We start from the raw sequence: 21,343 nt of genomic DNA on the forward strand, positions 1-21,343 counted from the left end.
CCAGGAGGTCAAGTTTCCACCTACAAAGGTACACACTCCTGATGTAAACCTTCTGTCATCTAAGCATCCTGCCTAGTTTGCATCTGTATAGGATTCTAGCTTCAGATTCTCATGATTTGAGAAAAGAATGCCTTTGCCAGGGTGCTTTTTCAGATATGCAAGTATTTCTCTCAATAGCTTCCTAGTGCTGAACCCGAGGTGCATGCATGTACTGACTCACAACATTGACAGCATAAGAAATATCTGGTCGTGTCATACACAAATACAATAGTCGGCCCACCATTCTTTGATATCTCCCCACATCCTTTACCAACTCACCATCCACACCATTAATTCTGTGATTTGGATTAATAGGAGCGTTTGCTGGTTTGGTCCCGAGCTTCCCAGTCTCCCGCAATAGGTCAAGTACATACTTTCTCTGTGAAATGAAGATCCCATGCTTGGATCTTTCAACTTCAATCCCCAAGGAGTATTTGAGCTCACCAAGATCTTTGATCTCAAATTCTTGCTGCAATGATTTTTTGAGATCATCAATCTCCTCTAGATCATTTCCTGTCACCACTATATCATCCAGATACACAATCAGAATTGACACCAGATCATCTCTCCTATTCACAAAGAGGGTGTGATCAGACTGTGCCTGTGTGTATCCAAAACGAACGAGTTCCCCTCTAAACCTGTCAAACCAAGCCCTAGGTGATTGTTTCAGTCCATACAAAGATTTTCTGAGTTTGCACACCTTTCCTTTACCAACATTTTCATAAAAGCCTATTGGAATGTCCATATATACCTCCTCTTGTAAATCACCATTAAGGAAGGCGTTTTTGACATCAAGCTGGAACAAGGGCCAGAATAGGTGGCTGCTAGAGATAAAAGGATACAAACTGAACTCATCTTAGCTACTGGTGCAAAGGTTTCCAGATAATCAACACCATAGGTCTGAGTATACCCTTTTGCTACCAACCTTGCCTTGTACCTCTCTATCTTGCCATCGACCTTATACTTCACTGTGAATACCCATCTACATCCGACTGTCTCCTTGTCTGGGGGGAGATCAATTATTTCCCAAGTTTGGTTTTTGACCAAAGTATCAATCTCATCTTGCATGGTTGTTTTCCACTCAGGTTTGGAGAGAGCATCAGTAACATTCTTGGGTATAGGCACATAATTCAGGGAAGAAAGAAAAGCACGGTAGGAGGGTGATAAGGCACTGTAGGAAAGATGGTGTGAAATGCAATGGGCTGTACACTTTCTCTTCCCCTTACGAAGTGCAATGGGAAGATCAATGTCAGTGGGATCAGCTGCAACAATGGTGTTAGGGATAGGAACATTATTATTAGAAAACATAACAGGCTCAGGCTCAAGAGGAATACCTGGAACTGTATCTGCCGAATCTGGAGTTTCAGAAGGATTGATAGAGAGTGGTGTGGAGTCAACCATTATCTATTGGCGTTGATATTTCTGTGAGGCTGCCCGTAGTGGCTCAGGTAATGAAACTGGAGGTGCAGGTGCTGGCTGAACTGATGCAGGCACCAAATAAACAGGAAGAGGAACATATTGTGAGTTATCCTCCTAAAACTCTCCCCCTGAGGAGAGCCACTCGAGAAGAAGGTGGATTCGAAGAAGGTAACATCCACAGTGACAAATCTGCTCCTCGACACTGGGTCATAACAGCAATACCCCTTTTGGTTCTGAGCATACCCAAGGAAAACACATTTCTTGGCCTTAGGATCCAATTTCTTGCGATGAGGGCCAAGAATGTGAACAAAGGAAACACAAACAAAACCCCTCAGAGGTATATGAAATATCTCCCGATTTGGAAAAAGAAGACTAAATGGCACCTTAAGCCCCAAAGTCCGTGAATGAACACGGTTAATCAAATGCACGGCTGTAAGAACTGCACAGGAACTAAAGAACACACCATAAGACTCCTTGCCACCTCCACAATGTGTCTGTTTTTCCTCTCAGCAACTCCATTTTGTTGTGGTGTATATGCACAACTACTCTGATGAATTACACCATGTTCTAAGAGATACGTGGTCAGGTCCTTCTCAAAGTACTCTCTGGCATTATCTGATCTAAAAGCCTTAGTTCTCACTCCAAATTTCGTAAGAACCATCTGGTGGAACTGTAGTACCAAGTTAGGAACCTCATCACGTGATCTCATCAAATATATCCAAGAATATTGTGTATAATCATCCACAAACAAGAGAAACTAACGGAATCCTCCCATGGTCGGGATATGATATGGCCCCCATACATCAGTGTGAACAATATTAAAAGCAAAAGTACTTCTTTTATTACTTGGTTTAAAAGACTGTCTACAATGCTTTCCTAATTGACAACTCTCACACTTCAAAGTAGATAACTGAACAGACTCAAACAACTTTGGGAAAAGACATTTCAAAGAACTAAAAGAAAGATGTCCCAAGCGATTGTGCCAAAGCATAATCTGGTTCACTGACTTTGACCCACTACTATTGCCGTTGCTAACATGATGGCCCTGATGTCTCGAAATCTCATCCAGAAGGTAGACTCCATTCACCTTACGTCCACTCCCAATCATCTTCTTTGACTCCAGATCCTACAAAACACAATTACTAGGAAGAAAGGTCACGGAACAATTCAAATTTTTTGTCAAAGAACTAATAAACAGTAGGTTGGTATGAAGTGTAGGGACATGTAAAACAAAATATAGAGTTATATCATTGGTCACTCTAACTGTCCCCTTCCCAACAATGGGAATATGTGAACCATCTGCTGTAGAGACTCTGTCTCTACCAGAGCACAACTGATAAGAGCTGAAAAGGGTAGGGGCATTAGTCATGAGCTCAGATACTCCTGAGTCTATAATCCAGGGAGATCCCTCCTTACCTGAAGTGGATGCAAGATTTGCAATTGCATATGAACTACCAATATGTGCAAAGGAAGTGGTGTAGTTGGCTCCTGCATTCTATTATCCATCTGGAAGGCTAGAGCTAGGTGAATCTTTCTTACTCATAAGCTGTCCAAACCTCTCCAATTCTGTTCTCACTGCTGCTCCTGCAATGGATTCCCAATCAGTTTGGGAAAGAGGGGCCGAAAAGTCTCCTATAGTGGCTACATTTGCATTTCCCTTCTTGTTCCTTATCCAGGAAGGCATAAGATTTGGATGAAGCTTCCAACAAGTGTCTCTGGTATGCTTAGGCTTCTTGCAATAATCACACACCAAGTCCTTCTTATCTTCCCTTCTAGTCTCACTACTTGAGGGGGAGTGTAGAGAACACTGATGTGGGCCCCACAGCAGTGGTCCCCATTGTGTTTGTAGGACAGTATGTGTAATTATTTGTTTCAGTCATGGTAGTGTCAGTTGGGGTCAGTTTGTTATTTCAATTTTTATTTACTTTATTTGTCATGTAAGTACTAAGGGCAGATCTGTCCTTTTCTCTATGTACTGAACATAACCTATAAATACTAAGAGAGTGGCGGCGGCAGATGTGTTAGAATTTGTCCCTTCTTTCAAACCTTTGTGTTCTCCTGTTCCTCTTCTCTCTTTTCTCCTTCCTCTCACTTTTCTTCTACTTAACCTAAAATCTATTAGGGTTCAAGGCTGATTGCAGTCTTGATCTTCTAATTGGTATCAGAGCCTATCTAGGGCTTCTCATGTGTGTCTAGTCCAGCCGGCCACATGAGAACCAGCTAGGGCTGGAAGCTTATGAACCAGTATTCGTCGGCTAATTCTTGGAGATTATTAGGAGAGTTTCGCAGCTGTTGAGGACTTGCCACGGCTTGCAGAGTGTTGGTAATCAGGAAGAAGCAACGAAGGCTAGGGTTCAGGCAACCCTGGAAGGCAGCGAACAACATTCTTTGAGTAAGTTTTATTTAGTTTCCAGAGACTGCTATCAGTCGAGATAGGTTGGACCTATCTAGAAGGAGAGGCCGAACTGCTTTAGGATTTTTCTCTCTAATCTAGAAGGAGAGGCCGAACTGCTTTAGGGGTTTTTCTCTCTAATCTAGGGTTTGACTGTTGGACCGAACCCTCTTTATCTTCTTGGAAAGTGATTGTTTTAGGGTTTTCTCTCAGAGGTGATCAGTTTTAGGGTTTCACATTGACCCTACGACAGGTCCTAACTGTACGGACTGCTTGGAAAGTGCGGCTGAGCACGTATTTCAGACCTACGATTAAAACCCTAACTCTGCTCCAGCATCTCAGATTGCTCTCTAAGCTGGTTTCAGACCTATTTTTGGCTTCGAGCTCTCCTAGGGGATAAAAACTTCTACGGACTGCTTGGTACTGTGATTGCCGATTGATTTCAGATCAGATTTGTACTGGTTTCATGCATATACTGTGATTGTCGATTGGTTTCAGATCAAACCTGCAACTACGTCATGCATATACCGTGATTACAGATTGGCTTCAGATCAGACCTGCATTAATTCTATACTGTTTTCTGATTGTGATTGACTGTCCAAGTGCTGTTTTCTGGTGTAGTGACTCTAGCAGTTTGTAGCTACTGATTCTTGACCAAAGATGGAGTTTAAAAATCAGGGAGAAAATAGTTTTGGGAACAAAAGTTATGGTAGTGTATCTGAAACTGGGTTTCAGATTACAACTGTGAGATTTGATGGGTCAAATTACTTGGAATGGGCCCAATCAGCCATGATGGCTATTGGGGGAAGGGGAAAACTGGGTTACCTCTTGGGAGATGTGAAAGAACCTTCCAAGGAGGACCCAATGTACACCAAGTGGGTTTAAGAGAACTATTTGGTTATGGCATGGCTGTGTAATTCTATGCAGCCACATATCAGCCGAAATTACTTGTGGGAAAAGACAGCTAAGGAGAGTCCCAAAGATGCACAGACTCACAGAAAGCAAGTCGAGAGAAATAGGGTGTTTGAGTTTCTGGCTAGCCTGAATTCAGAATATGACATTGTGTGGCAACAGATACTGACTAGAGATAGTGTGACCCTCTCTCAAGCATACTCCCTGGTGCATAGTGAAGAGACCAGGAGGAAAGTCATGATGCAACCTCAACCCCCTTCCCCAGCCTTGACAGCTGTTAAACCTAAGTCAGGGGGTGATCCAGAAAGGGACAGGAAGAAGGAAGATAAACGGGACCTGGTATGTGAACATTGCAAGAAACCCAAGCACACAAAAGATACTTTTTGGAAGCTACATCCTCATTTGGTCCCAACAAAACTAAGAAATAAGAAGGGTAATGCTCATGTGGCTGTGAACACTGATTCAACATCCTCATTGGGCACCAAAGGCACATCCCTAGAGGCCTTAGCTGCGGTTCGGGCTGCCCTCATACAGTTGGAAAAGGAAGTTGGGAGTTCAGCTCAGCCATCTCAGTCACCATCAGCTCCTGCCACATCTGCATTTGCACATTCAGGTACTCGAGCCTCAGCTTACCATGCTTCAGCTCCAGGTAATACTGAACACTGTTGGGTAATAGATTCAGGTGCATCCGACCATATGACTAGCTTGCCATCATTGTTCACTACTTATCACTTGTCCTCCGGTAGAGATAGAGTATCCATTGCTGATGGCTCTCTTGTTCCCATTTCGGGCAAGGGTGACATCAAGTTATCGGATACTATCTCTTTATCTTCTGTCTTGCATGTTCCTAAGCTTGATACTAACCTGCTTTCAGTCAGTAGTATTACCAAACATATGAACTGTTCAGTAACCTTTTTCCCTGACCGATGTGTTTTTCAGGACCTGGAGACGAGGAAGGTGATTGAGATTGGCCGTGAGGCGAATGGGATCTATCTGCTTGGAGAGAGTTCTCGTCGGGAAGACCAGTGGATAAGAAGTCATTTGTTTCTCAGTTTGTGAGTCCGGTTATGCTTTGGCATAATCGATTAGGTCATTTGTCTTTCCGGTCCTTGAAGAGTCTGTTTCCTGCTTTATTTGAGTCTGTTGAATTGTCAAAGTTGAACTGTGAGAGTTGTGAGTTTGCCAAACATTGTAGAACTTCTTATTCTTTGAGTAATAAAAGGAGTAATTATTCTTTTGATATTGTGCATACTGATGTTTGGGAGCCATATCACATCTCTTCTATGGGTGGGTACAGATATTTTCTGTTGTTTGTTGATGACCATACCCGGTTTTCTTGGGTCTATCTTATGCGTTCTCGGGATGAGGTTCCTGCTCTGACCCAAAACTTCCATTAGATGATTCTCACTCAGTTTGGGGCCAAAATCAAAGTTCTTAGATCTGATAATGCAAAGGAATACTTTGCTAAGTCATTGACCTCCTACCTCCTTAGCCATGGAGTTATTCACCAGAGCACTTGCCCTGATACACCGCAGCAGAACGGGGTTGCCGAAAGGAAGAATAGGCACATCTTGGAGGTGGCTAGAAGCATTATGTTTACCTCCAATGTACCTATTCGCTTTTGGGGTGATGCTATCCTCATGACAGTATATCTCATTAATCGGGTTCCTTTCCGGGTTCTTGATATGAAAACCCCTTTTTCCCTTCTATACCCAGACGAGGAGTTGTTCACCGTTCCCCTTAAAACCTTTGGTTGTACTTGTTTCGTTCAGCTTCTCGGGCCCCATCATTCCAAGTTTGAACCTAAGGCCTCCAAATGCATTTCCTCGGTTATGCACAAACTCAAAAGGGTTATTGCTGCTATGGTCCTATTTCAGGGAAAAGGTTTGTCTCCATGGATGTCACCTTCTTTGAAGAGACACCCTATTATCCTAGGGTTTCTCCTCAGGGGGAGAGTAGTGAGAGTGGGATTTTGAGTCTCTTTCCTCAGGGGGAGCGCAGTGAGAGTGTGATTTTGAGTCTCTTTCCTCAGGAGGAGCACAGTGGGAGTGGGGCTGTTCCTTTACCTATTCCACTGGGTGATGAAGGCTGTAGTGGTGAGGGTGGTCAGAGGGATCAGGAGTTGAGAGTCTATCACAGGCGATGCAGGCAGGTTGATCCTAGTCATCGGCAGTCCAGGCCAGCTCCAGTTCCTTCTGCGGCTCCAGATCCAGGTATTACAGTCCAGAGCCCACTGAGACACCTTCCACTGTTGCTACTTCCCCTCCTGTGGATGACCTTGATCTCCCTATTGCCGTCCGCAAAGGGAAATGACATTGCACCACATCTACAGCTCACTACATTTCACAGTTTTTATCCTATGATCGCCTATCTCCCTCTTACCGGTCCTATCTCACTTCCATTGCCAATGTCCCTATTCCAAGAACAGTGCAAGAAGCCTTCTCAGTTCTAGAGTGGAAAGATGCAATGCAAGTCGAAATGGATGCCCTGTTGAAAAATAATACTTGGACACTGGTTGACCTACCCAAAGGAAAGAATCCGGTTGGATATAGATGGGTATTCATTGTGAAGCATAATGCTGATGGCTCCATTGAAAGGTACAAAGCCCGGCTGGTTGCAAAGGGGTTCACCCAGACTTATGGTATAGACTACTTGGAGACCTTTGCCCCAGTAGCCAAGATGACCATCATCCGAGTTCTGTTATCCCTTGCAGAAAATCATTCTTGGCCCTTGTTCCAGATGGATGTTAAAAATGCTTTTATGAATGGAGACTTACAGGAAGAGGTCTACATGCAGTTGCCTCCTGGATTCTATGATACAGAGACAGGTAAGAAGGTTTGCCGACTGAACAAGGCATTGTATGGTTTGAAGCAGTCACCTAGAGCCTGGTTTGGTAGTTTCAGATTAGCCCTTGGAAAGTTCGGTTATGTACAGGCCCAGTCAGATCATACACTGTTCATTAAGAGGATGGACTCCTCTCTGACCCTGCTTGCTGTATATGTGGATGATATTGTAGTGACAGGAAATGATAGTGGTGAGATTGAGTCCCTCAAACAGCTCCTTCATCAAGAGTTTGAGGTGAAAGATCTTGGTACACTACGGTATTTTTTGGATATTGAGGTTGCTAGATCTAAACAGGGGATCTTTATCTCTTAGAGAAGTTCTAGATCTGTTGGCGGAAACTGGAAAGTTAGGTGTTAAGCCTGCTGATACACCTATTGAATAGGATCACAAGATTAGTGTAGAGGGTGGGGAGCCTCTTGAAGACAAAGTTATGTTCCAACGGTTGGTTGGAAAGCTCCTATATCTCTGCCTCACTTGGCCAGATATCAGTTAAGCAGTTAGTGTTGTCAGCCAGTACATGCATTCCCCTAGAACTTCTCATCTCCTTGCAGCAGAGAGAATATTAGCATACTTGAAGAGATGCCCAGGTAGAGGTATACTGCTTCAGAACAATAATCACATGAAGGTGGAGGTCTATACAGATGCCGATTGGGCTGGGAGTGCTGATGACAGGAGGTCTACCTCTGAATATTGTGCCCTTGTGGGAGGTAACCTTGTCTCTTGGAGGAGTAAGAAACAGAGTGTTGTTTCCCGCTCTAGTGCTGAAGCGGAATACAGGTCAATGGCTAACGGAGTGGCTGAAATCCTATGGCTGAGATCACTACTTGAAGAGTTGGGTATTGACTATGAGAAGCCCTTGATGTTGTATTGTGATAATCAGGCAGCTATTAATATAGCCCACAACCCAGTGCAGTATGACTGAACTAAACATATTGAAGTTGATCGACATTTTGTGCGAGAGAGGGTCTCATCACAAGAAGTGTGTCTCCCGTATATCACATCTAATATGCAGCTCGCGGATATCCTCACCAAGGCTGTACCAAGGAAGAAGTTAGAGGCAGACCTATCCAAGTTGGGAATGATAAATATCTACTCCCAACTTGAGGGGGAGTGTAGAGAACACTGATGTGGGCCCCACAGCAGTGGTCCCCACTGTGTTCGTAGGACAGTATGTGTAATTATTTGTTTCAGTCATGGTAGTGTCAGTTGGGGTTAGTTTGTTATTTCAGTTTTTATTTACTTTATTTGTCATGTAAGTACTAAGGGCAGATTTGTCCTTTTCTCTATGTACTGAACATAACCTATAAATACTAAGAGAGTGGCGGCGGCAGATGTGTTAGAATCTGTCCCTTCTTTCAAACCTTTGTGTTCTCCTGTTCCTCTTCTCTCTTTTCTCCTTCCTCTCACTTTTCTTAACCTAAAATCTATTAGGGTTCAAGGCTGATTGCAGTCTTGATCTTCTACTAAAGAAAAGTAGTTTCTTGAAGAGAGAAGGAGAAGAAGAGAAGAGAAGTTGAAAAGAAAAGAGAGCAATAATCTGGCTGCCCCCTTTCACTTATTATTTAGACTAAAAATAATAGAGCAATACAAAGACAACTATGCCCTTATAGGGTTGCAAAACATAAAACAGCATATATAACACTCAAAAACATAATAAAATTTGGACTCACATAACTACTGTGGTCCCCACCTCCTATCTAACAACTAACATAAAACATCTACTCAGAAAAACATCATAAAACTGATTAATCTTCAACACTTTAGTACCTTGCCACTTGCCTTTATATTCTCCTAAGACATCCTTGTTACTTTTTTTTAAAATATTTTTTTCCATTTCAAGACAAAAATAATTAATATTTCCATCTAAATTCCAATTCCCTTCAATTGTCTATCTTTTTTTTGATTGGAAATGGTAACTTCATTACTACATAATTAAGATACAATTGTCAACCCCTAATAAAGGTGTTGAGCCCAAGTAATCTGAATTACAAAACTGCCCAAAACAAACTTTTCCTCACAGTCCCTTGTTTGGTTAAGGTATTCGCCAGACCATTAGCTGATCTTCTTCTCCACTTGAAGCGTGCACCCATCTCCCTTGTTATATTGAGAATTTCCCGTATGGGCTGTCGATACATCCATGCTCCTAACTTGCCTAATTGCAGCCAACATTAACAATTTAGAGTCTCCTTCTATCAACACTTGGTGTAACCCCAATTGTTTGGCATATCTTACACCTTGAAGCAGAGCCATCACTTCCGCTCTCAATGAGTCTCCCACCCCTATTGGCTCAGAAAAGATAGCAACAATTCTCCCATCTCCATCTTTGAATGCTCCCCCTATACTTGAAGGACCTGGGTTACCTCTAGAGCTCCCGTCGAAGTTCAACTTTATTCTTTGTTGTGTTGGTGGGGACCATAATTCCTGCACAATAGGTTTTGTGGATGTTGTAGCTGCCAGCACTCCCCAATTCCTAAATATGTCCTCGGTTGAGAAATCTTTAAACAAATCTAGAGTTTTCAACCAATGAATAGTCATAATGGTTATTCTTTCTACAGTTTCCTCCTTGGATTTCTCCACTCCTTTAAAGATCTTGTTATTTCTTTCTTCCCAGACTGACTAGAGTATAGTTGTTCTTGTGGCTCTCCACATGGTTCTACCACACCTTCGGTTGCTTGAAAAATCTTGGGTCAAAAGGCTTCCCACATTCGGGGCAGGTGTCCACCTGCAACCGAAGAGAGAAGAGAACTAGGACCATATAAAGTGCACAAAAGGACAAGATATTAATAGGTGTGTGATCGTCTCACCAGAATCCAAGCAGAGGGTATAAATATGGCATTCTTGGAGGGTCGCCTTGCCCAAACACATACATATTTATATGTAAGACACCACACAATATTTTATATTTTTATGTAATGTTATTAATAGTAGTACAATAGATATTATTAGACTAAATTGTTCATATTGTGGGTTTATAGTATTAATATTGTTATTGTTATACTAGTTTCCTTTTGTTATTTTCTTATTTGTTTGGGTTTAATCGAGACACAAGTTAGTGACATGGTCTTGAACCCTTTAGGACTTTTAAACCTGACTTGATAAGTGAAAACTGGAAGATTTTATCCAATTGACACACAAGAACAATCAATATGACTTTTTTTTTTTGAGAGAAGGTAAAGTAAAGATTTGTATTAAAAGTAAGCTGTAAACACAAATAACAAGTGTTGACAGATCAACCATGTACAACCAGGAACTATACATCGGAATTCACAAAAAGATCCCAAAAAGTTTTAACAAAGAACATCAGAAGCAAGATTAAAAAAACTTATCTGCTTATCTGATTAGCCAAAAGGATGCTGTTTTCAAAATACTGATCGTGAGAAATTATTCTAAAGAGATCTGCGGCTGAAAGCCAGGAATGGATTGAAGCCACAATCTGATGCACCTTGTCCAGAGCCCAGCTTTCTTTGTCAAAAATTCTTCTCTTTCTCTCCTTCCGCAGTCCCCAACAAATGGCATGGGGGATTGTGCTCCACAAAATCTTCCCTTTTTGATTTAAACTCAGCAGTTTCCAGGACTTCAGGAGATCAAATAAGCACCTTGGTTGGCTCCACCTTACATTTAGCAGCCCACAAACATGATTAAAAAGGAAACTTGCTACTTGACAGTGCAAGAGAAGATGGTCGGTGGATTCTGTTTCTTGACTGCACATCACGCAAGCCAAAGAGTTCAAAGGCATACCTACCTTTGATAGGCACTTTCCATTTACAGCTGTCCACATGAAATTTATCTTAGAAGGGATATGATCATATGAGAGACCCAAATCTCCTTCCAAGGAAAATCTAAGGGGGGTGAGTGAACCAATTCCTCAGAGAAGGATTTGACAGAGAAGTTTCCATCTTTGGACCATCTCCACAATCTTCCCTCCTGCCGATTCGTATCAGGTAAATGTGCCTGAATGAATTGGAGAAGGCTTACCAGATAAAAAATCTCCCAATCATTAAGTTGCCGCTGATTCTGATCAATAGGACTTCTTCTTCTTCTTCTTCTTCTTCCTAAGATCAAAACAAGGGCTCAACCCTTATTTTTTGTATGTTTATTTCCTTATTTTTCTACTCATAAATATGTTCACTTTCTATATATTGATATGGGGTTTATACTTATTTCATGAGAATTATGGCGATTATTAGTTAAAGATCACACTACTTATTACTATGAAACCTAGGGATCTACCCTAAGATATATATATACAAAATAGATAGATAGATAGATAGATTTTTTTGCCTAGCTTAACCTTGGTGCCTTGAAACAAGAGTAACTAGTTCATTCACCATTGCCATTTCCGACTCCCTTAGTCTTCCCCTCAATCCCAAGTCCCTGGAAACCTATCACTAAGGGGAATCTCTCCAGCTCAAACATCTTCCCAAAACAACACTTTGTTTCCTGCATAGGCATCAAGTTTAAAGTAAGGAAGGATGAAAGGCAATATACCATGAATAGCTTTCCAGGGAGAACATCGAGAAGCCCTAGGGTCAACTCCTGCATCCCAACCATTATCTGCCAACCACATATGCTGCCAAGCACCCTATGCCGTAGTCTATCCTGTTCCAACGGCGACCTCCATAACCATTTCCCCAATAATGCTGTGTTTCTCATCCTAACATTTCCTATTCCTAGGCGTCCTTCACTAGGTGATCCTTCTTAGAGTCTCCTGGTTCCCAAAGGAAGTCCATAATTTTCTCTAACGGGTTTGCCACTTTCACATGGTAGTCAAATAGAATTGATGTTGTTCCTTTTGTTCATACAACATATTGCGACATTGAAGTCTTAGAATAGGATTTCTACCAAAAAAAGAAGTCTTACAATGGGATTAGTCAATCAATTCAAGCATGAGAGATGCACCTTGTTCTTTGGAATGTTGTTGTTCATTATGTGAGGTTCTTGTTATAAACTTTAATTTCAATGACATTTCATTATGTGCCATTTTCCAGGTTGATGGTTTCCGGTTTGACTTAATGGGACATATAATGAAAAGTACCATGGTAGGCATTTCTCTGACTATTTTGTTTATTGACTTCAAATTGTGAGGGATAAAATTGAAAAGGAACAATTGCAACTATTATGCAAACATTACCATACGTGGATACAGCATTGATAGTGTGTTGCAAGCTTGTCTCAGGAACACCACCATCCATGGACATACTGAAATACAATTTATATGCTATCTTCTTCTTCTTCTTCCCAAAAAAAGAAAAAAAAAACAAAACCAAACAAAAAAAGGGGGGGGGGTATGAAAGAGAAGACCAGAATTAGATTATCTTGATTTTTCATGCTAAATGAATTTTATATTTTGTAATCAGAATAAAAAAATCCTTTATGGGAGCATATCTTGACATCTTGTTATGCTACTCCACTCTCCTGATGATATTATTTTATTGATAAATCTTTGCAAATCTCCATGGTTGTAACCTAATGAATGAACCTAACAATAATCATCTCAATCAATGTTTAACAATGTTTCACCTAATTCTAGAATGCTTTTGCATTCCTCTCCTTTCAAGTACTCCACAACTGTGCATGCAGTAAAGCTCTCCACCTCTTACTGGGTGCATTGAGAGGGTGATCCCACCAATTTAATATTCTTTAGTTTGTAATACCCAATAAAGATGTGACTGCAAGACAGATTTAAACATTTACTTTTATCTTGAACACAGGTAAAGGCAAAGAATGCTCTCCAAAGCCTATCCAAAGAAAAGAATGGAGTTGATGGTTCTACGATCTACATGTAAGGATAAAGCCACCAGGTGGCTCCTTTTTCTTCTAAATCCAAAGTCTAATCTTTTGTCATTTTTTTGGTAACAAGATCATGCATGCATTAATGAAAACGAAGAGGTAAAAATTACATAAATTCAAGCTTACTCTCAAAAGAGAGGGCCTGAGTCATAAACCCTCTACACAAACATCATGAATGCAACCTGGTCAATAAACTCCTGGATGATCGTTAACAAGACCTTCACAGGTATCAGCTATGGTGATCTTGATAGAAAATCTTTTGGAAATTCTGCACTCATCTCCTTTTGTTCCATAAATCAGTCCAGCTCTCTCTTAGGCCCAGAAATGCTTCTGTACTGCATCACGATACCAGTCTAAGCCCCCATTTGGGAGTGTTTATTAGATAAATAAGTGCTTATGAGTGTTTGGTGAAAAAGCACTTCTTTCAAATGGGGATAGTATAGGTATTATGAAAATTATGTGGTGGGCCAAGTTCGGCCAGAAATGTAAGCACTTGTTGAAAAAATGCTTAAAAATAAGCCAAAAGAATAAGCACTATCAAACGGGGGATAAGAAGAGACCAAGAGAATCCCTTGGATTCTGGAATTGGGGAGTAATTTTAAATCCTGAAGGTAGCCTGCAGTGGGTCTTAAGTGGCCCAACCACTGCATCAGATGGTTCAGAACCTGAGGTTAAAGCTCTTCTTAAAGGCCTCCAGATAGCCAAATCTCTACAAGCAGAATCTATGTTATTAGAAGGTGATCCAAAGATGTTATTGTCCGGGTTAATATGAATGGGACAGAATTAATCAAGTGGCTGATCTTTTGGCTAAATCAGGGTTGGTAAGGGATCTTTAGTGCAAATATTTTACCTGCTTCTTGATTGGGCTTTGATTTTTTATTTTAAGCCCTCCTTTTCGTATATCATTTCATGTATATTCCCTCATTTTGTTTGAATGAATTTCCTTCCCCCCCCCCCCCAAAAAAAAAAAAAAAAAAAAAAGGAGAATATCTTAGTGAAGGTGGCTCATTGGGTTAAAATGGCCATTATCCGGGAATGAGATTGTTAGAGGTTGGTACAATATAGCAAACAGCTCATCTGCAAGGACAGCATTGTACCCCTTGCAGGTCAGCCCCTGGTAGTAATTTTATTAAGCTTAATTTTGATGAGAGCAACTTGGGTAACCAGGACTGTTTGGCATGGGGTGTATTCAGAAATGGAAATTGGAATGTTTTGGTTTCGTATACAGTAGTACCCTTAGGTCAAGCGGATTCATTGAAGGATGAACTGATGGCAGTTCATCAGGGTTTGAAATTAGCTAAGAATTGTGGAAGGTGACAATAGTGTTGTACTAAGCTGTTTACTGAAGAATAGACCAGGACTGTAGCAATATAGACATGTGTTCAGAGAAATAAGGAAGTTGTATCCAAAATTAAGGGTGGAGTTTCAATGGATAAAGAGGGAGGCAAACAGCATGGCTGATGCTCTAGCCAAAGAAGGGAACATAGGGCATGCATGTACTTGGGGTGGACAGGGGAACATAATGCTTTTGGGACTGAAAGTTGATGTGGTTGTAATTAACCTTACGGTGTCTAGCTCAATCCTATTTATCTAAAATTCTTGTTTAATTAATAATTTTTTTTTCAATTAATCCAAAAATCCAATAGGATCTGAATCCAATCTGCCCCCTAAATGTGATTGTTATTGGATGGATCAAATATGGATTTTAATCGAATTGTACTCAGATGTGGCTGGATCTGATCTGAATTCAAACTGATTACATCCCTACTCTAGACTTGAAACTAAAGCAAGGGTTCTTCCTACCTTGATTGGCATTCCCTACATGCAATTGTGTCATTGTCATGTTATAAAAGGGTTAGCCATTTATGCATCTTATTAGTCTTTCTGGTTGTCTCCTTTAGTTATATTTTTTTACTTAAAATTTTAACTGATAAAGTTCCTGGTTTTTAAGATATGGTGAAGGATGGGATTTTGGTGAAGTTGCTAAAAATGGCCGTGGAATCAATGCATCACAATTTAATCTTTGTGGGATTGGCATTGGGAGGTATTATGGTTTTCAATACGATTCTGCATCTTCTACACATTGATAAGTTCCATGTTTGAAGGCTTTTCTATACTGTGACTGTTTCTGAAATTTAATTAGTTATTGTTTATCTACTCCAATATTTGCCTCTACTTCCCTTTAATGTTAAATGCGCATTATTCATTTTAATAAAATTTTTCCTTTTGCTTTGGCGTAATAAGTTTCTTTTAGTTATCAAAAAAGAAATAAAATTTTATTCATGAAATCTTAGTTCCCTAAGAAAAAGGTTCCAAAAAATGGAGAGAGACTTCCTTTTAGAGAAACGTACTTTGTTTATTATAAAACAAAACCTACTCTCAGGATGTGCAACATCCCGAATTTCAGTTTATGTTACTTGGCTGGGTTTGGTACTGCTTAGGGTTCAGTCTAATCCTAAGATTGATCACCATTCACAATTGTCAAGAAATATTTGTGATCTTATAATATAAACAGTTCCTAAGAGGCTATCATTTGATGAAATTTAATTGAAGTAATCCAATAGTGGTATAAAACAAATTTAATTTATAATATAAATTTATATTATAAATTTAATTTATAATATAAACAGGAATGAGTCTAAACTTTTGCAACTCTCTCATGCCAAATAGCCATGCTTTCCTGGTGCATTGTGCACAAAGGCTTTTAATGTGATTGTGCATGCAATTAGTTTTGTAATAAACTGGGACTTGAATCTTAAGGATTTCCCACGTTTTAAAAGGAGGGATTTTCTGTATTACTGGCCAGCTATTTTTAGTGTAGAAGGTGGTACACTTTTAACTCCTCTTAGGAGCTGTTAACAGTACTTTTTTTGGATAGGTTAGTTAACAATAAATTTATACATTTTCATATATCTCTTTGGCTACCATTCAGAAAAAAGTAGAAAGCCTGCTAGGGATTTCCCTTAGAAAATAAAACTTTCAATATCCATAATTAAGAATAATTCTTTCCATAAATTATAGAAAAGACCTAAACAACTCGAAACATACTAAAAGTATATATATTTATTGCCCTACACGCAAATTCATACTTCATCTTAGATAACATATACTCTTGTGGGAGTCTTGATCTGCTGCACTTTTTTCCTGCAGTTCCATTCATTCTGTAATAGGTGTCTCATTCACACGTCTGAGTCTCATGTGTATGGGTATTTACACACATGTAACGGGACACCTGTCAGAGTGAATGGAAATGCAGGAAAAAGTGCAGCACATCCTGACTCATAGGCCTAATGTTCAAATCCTAAAAAGAAATCCAAAATATCTGGGCCCATTTTTGATCACTAAATATCATTTTGTTTTTTTTTTTCGAAGAAACACTAAATATCAATTGAATTTAAATAATAGCACAAATTGACTCTTTGGATGGGTGCAACATGCTAGCGGACCTCTGGTTAAGGAGGATCAGGCTTTGAATTTTGGCCTGAATACATGATTTGACTCAACTCGACTCACGCAAACCTTGTCCCATGGGGTCAGCTACACGAATCCTGTTCCACCATTCTATTCTGTTCAGTGCCATATCCATTGTTAAGCTATGGGCCCTCAAATCATTTCTCACCACTCCAACTCATATCCACATTCCCATTAAATAATTTCTCACCAAAGGATTTGACTTGCAAGGAAAAATGGATTTCTGTAAATGCTAGATGATGCTTTGTGCCTCTACAACCAATCTGACATTTTGAAAAACAAATTAATAGGAATGTGTATTCGTTACATATTTAAAAGTTAATGTGATCCATAATGTGATCTGATAACTGAATGCAAAAATATAAACCAGATCCCACATTTTTCATTTTACTTGACTAAGAAAAATGTTCAGCTAACTAGCGCAGGTAACCCAGGTCCCTCTGGTATTGGAGGGGTGTTTAGAAATAGTGAAGGCAGATTTGTTGGTTTATTCTCAGGCCCAATTGGAGTAGGTGACTCCTTAAGGGCTCAGGTTGTGGCTGTTATGGAGGGATTGCAAAAGGCAAAGGGCATAACTTTAAGAAAGCTGATTATAGAAGGTGATTCAAAGATGGTAGTGGAGTGGCTGCAAAAGGAAGAAAAGGATTTCTGGGTTTTTACTAATGAAAAGAAGAGGTTCAAGTGGCTGACATGAAATATGGATGTGAAATTTAGTTGGATTGAAAGAACTGCAAATGGGTTTTCTGATGTACTAGCAAAACATGGGGAAAGTTTACCCTCCTATTCTTGTAATTAATGCTGATAAAGGATTTTCTATGGGAGTCAGGTGCTAGGAAAAAAGATCATTTGGTGAGATGGGGGGAGGTAACTAAAATAAAAGAGGGGGGGTGAATTGGGACTAGGAAATATAAGCAAGAAAAATTAGGCTCTTCTAAGTGAGTGGCTATGGCACTTCCCATTGGAAGCAGGCTTTCACCATGAAAGCTTGTTAACTCCGTGGTTTCGAGATGGTTAGAGAGTTCTTCATGGATTCAAGTGAAGGAGCTCTAGAAAGGGTGAAATGGTTAGAGATATGTCTGGTGGGACGTTTTGTTAACTCCGAACCTAATGAGTTAGAGGTTCAAAGCTGGGTTAGGTCAGAGTGGAGCTCGAAAGAAATCCAGGTGAGGAAACTAAATGCAATTTTTTTTTCTTTTCATTCTCAGCAGTAAGGAGGAGGCAGATGAAGTTCTGGATCGAGTTTCAAGTAGTTTCAGAATGCCTGAACTCAGGCTGGTTAAATGGAAGTATGGAACCCTCTAGTAGGGGCAATACGAGAAGTGGGGCATTGGAGCTTGGTACGGTCTGCGCTGTGGGAAACACCTGTGGTTGTTCAGAAGAATTGATGCCTACACATACAAGATGAAGAATCTGGTTGCTGCGAGAATCCTGGTCGAAGTTGAGGACATTCACTTGGTTCCGTTGAGTCTGGTGCTAAATTTCGCTGGGGAATGGTATGACCTGAGAGTGATGGTCAAAGGCTGCATACCACTTCGATGGCTTGAGGAGGATACAGTGGTAATACCGAATCGATGTCAGGACCATATTTTCCGTGAAGAGGATAAGGGGGAGCTGCAGCTGCAGGTCTTTAGGAGTCCAGAGGAAGAAGATGTTGGGTTGGGAGACTAAGAGATGGGGAGTTGGAGAGCCGCATAGAGGAGAAAGGGGAGATTCTAGAGAGGTGGGAGGTTAAAAAGGAATTTTGGGCGAAGGAGATGAAGGGGCATTAGTTGAGAAGGGACACCTTGTCACGGGGCTGATCAACGGGGCCCCGTGCGGCGCTCGATTGGGGTCGAGAAAGCCTACAAATGCAAGCAACAACACACAAAAGGAAACAAGAGTGCACACAAATTAGACAAAAGGCAACTTGTATTGCATTAATCAGTGGTAAGCACAAGCACACAGTACAGTGTCGAGGGGATCTCGTGCTTAACCTTTACACGCTTATGAGCTCACTCGACTACCTACCTCCCCTCAAAGAGTACGTTAAGCTTTTGGGGAAGTGATAAAAGGATACATCAAAATACTGTACATTCGTACTACTATTTACATAATTGCCATTGGCATACCCCCCTTACAAAAAGAGTACAAGGACCCAACCCAAGATGCTTAGATGGCGTGCTGATGGCGTGCTGATGGCGCTGATGGTGGCTGAACCGTCACAGTCTCCCCCACTCAATTCAATCTTCGTCCTCGAAGATTCTTCCTCAGGTACTCGTCCAGCTTCACTGCGAACGGAAGGAGGTCTTCTGCAATCTCCCAAGTATCTTCTCCTGTAGGTCTCTTCCACTTCACCAGGTACTCCCATTCTGATGTTTGGGAGGATTGGGACAACCTATGGTTGAGGATGGAGTCAAGGGATCGGTTCTTGGGTGGTTGGTAGGATGGGTGTGGACGTTGACTTTGGTTTCGGGAGGTGTCTTGGTTGTCGGCATGGTAGTGTTTAAGTTGGCTTACATGAAAGACAGGGTGTACTTTTAGCCATGGAGGTAGTTTGAGTCTGTAGGCTGAAGATCCTACTTTGGCTAGGATTTCACAGGGTCCCTCATATTTTCTCACAAGCCCGGGATGAACTCTTCGAAAGAACCTAAGGCAATGGGTATGGAGTTTTACTAAGGCCAGGTCACCTACTTGGAAGTTCTCGGGTCGTCTACCCAAATCGGCCCATTTCTTCATTCTTCTAGAGGCTTTTTCTAGGGAGGCTCGAGTGATGTCAAGGCATTCTTTCCATTCCCTGGTGAAAGTGAAGGCGCGAGGGCTTCTTCCTTGATGGTCGTTGACGATGCTGTGCGGACATCTTGGTAGTTGGCCGGTGATGACTTCAAAAGGACTTTGATTGGTGGAGGAGCTCTTCTGTGTGTTGACGGAGAACTGCGCAATGTCCAGCAATCGAACCCAATTCTTCTGTGTAGCTGATACAAAATGGCGGAGGTACTCTTCAAGGAGGGAGTTCATTCTCTCTGTCTGCCCATCTGACTCTGGATGGCTGCTGCTGGAGAAGTTCAAGTTCGAGCCAAGAAGCTTGAATAGCTCTGTCCAGAAAGCACTAGTGAATCGGGGATCCCGATCACTAACAATGTTCTGTGGGACTCCCCAATACTTCACTACGTGCTTGAAGAAAAGGTATGCCGTGTCTTCAGCTGAAAGGTGCTTTGGTGCTGGGGTGAAAGTGGCATACTTGGAAAATCTATCAACAACAACAATGATGGATGTATAGTCTCCCACTTTAGGAAGACCGCTGATGAAGTCCATAGAAACACTCTCCCAAGGTTGTGAGGGAGTTGGAAGAGGTTGTAGGAGTCCAAGAGGCTTGGCACGTTCGGGCTTGTCTTGCTGGCAAATCAGGCATGTCCTTGTGTATTCTCGAACATCTTGCTCCATATGAGGCCAATAGTAGGCATGTTGTAGAAGTGCCAAGGTACGCTGCCACCCAGGATGTCCTGCCCATAAGCTGTCATGACATTCACGTAGGAGAGTCTTCCTCAAATCTTCAACTCTCGGCACAAATATCCGCCTTCCCTTTGTCAAAAGAAGGTTTTCTTCAACCCAAAACCGCCTAGTCTTCCCTTCACGAGCCGCTGTCAATAGGCTCTGAGCAACGGGGTCCTTCTGGAGTCCTTCCTTGATGAGCTTGATGAGGTCTAGTCTGATCTGGCTTTGAGAGGGACCTTCACCTGTGGATAGTGCTGCAAGCTCGGCCTTCCTGCTAAGTGCATCAGCAACCCTGTTCATCGGCCCTGGCTTGTACTCTAGAGTCATGTCAAACTCCGCTAAGAAATCTTGCCATCGAGCTTGCTTAGGGCTCAGCTTCTTCTGAGACTGAAAGTAACTAGTAGCTATGTTGTCAGTCTTGACCACGAACTTGGAGCCAAGCAGGTAGTGTCGCCATGTGCGGAGGCAGTGGACGATGGCTGTCATCTCCTTCTCTTGTACAGTGTACCTCCTCTCTGTATCATTCAATTTACGGCTTTCAAAGGCGATGGGGTGTCCTTCTTGCATCAAGACCCCGCCAATAGCAAAATCAGAAGCATCTGTGTGTAGCTCATACGGCTTGCTTGGATCAGGCAAGTCGAGGACAGGTTCTGCTGAGACAGCTCTCTTCAAATCATCAAAAGCTGTTTGGCAACATTCACTCCAGGTCCACATACTAGTCTTCTTCAGTAAGTTGGTGAGGGCAGTGGCTCGTGCTGAGAATCCAGAGATGAATCTTCGATAGTAGTTCACGAGGCCAAGGAAGGAGCGAAGTTCGGTGACCCTGGTGGGCGGTGCCCAATCTTGAATGGCCTTGACTTTAGCTGGATCCATACTGATTGTGCCTGCTCGGATTATATGACCGAGGAAGGCCACCTCTTCTGTGGCGAAAGAACATTTCTCCTTCTTAACAAATAGATTGTTGTCCCGCAAGACCTGTAAAACAGTGCGGAGGTGGTCAACATG

At 41.5% G+C, this 21,343-nt stretch overlaps 1 protein-coding gene across 3 annotated transcripts in view; it reads left to right on the forward strand.

Annotated features, from left to right (window-relative positions):
• The window catches only part of LDA (limit dextrinase), a 98,466-nt gene that overhangs the window by 37,703 nt on the left and 39,420 nt on the right, over nt 1-21,343 (forward strand). For all 3 annotated transcript variants that reach the window (XR_016077970.1, XR_016077971.1, XM_010268956.3), the window contains exons 14-16: nt 12,595-12,645; nt 13,318-13,388; nt 15,348-15,440. Coding sequence is in view for 1 of the 3 variants with exons in the window: in XM_010268956.3 (XP_010267258.1) it covers nt 12,595-12,645; nt 13,318-13,388; nt 15,348-15,440 (215 nt within the window). In the remaining 2 variants the exon portion in view is untranslated. The remainder of the gene's footprint in view (nt 1-12,594; nt 12,646-13,317; nt 13,389-15,347; nt 15,441-21,343) is intronic.

Source organism: Nelumbo nucifera, chromosome 6 (genome assembly GCF_055504915.1).
Source record: "Nelumbo nucifera cultivar China Antique chromosome 6, China Antique-T2T, whole genome shotgun sequence".
NCBI classification, from domain to species: domain Eukaryota; kingdom Viridiplantae; phylum Streptophyta; class Magnoliopsida; order Proteales; family Nelumbonaceae; genus Nelumbo; species Nelumbo nucifera.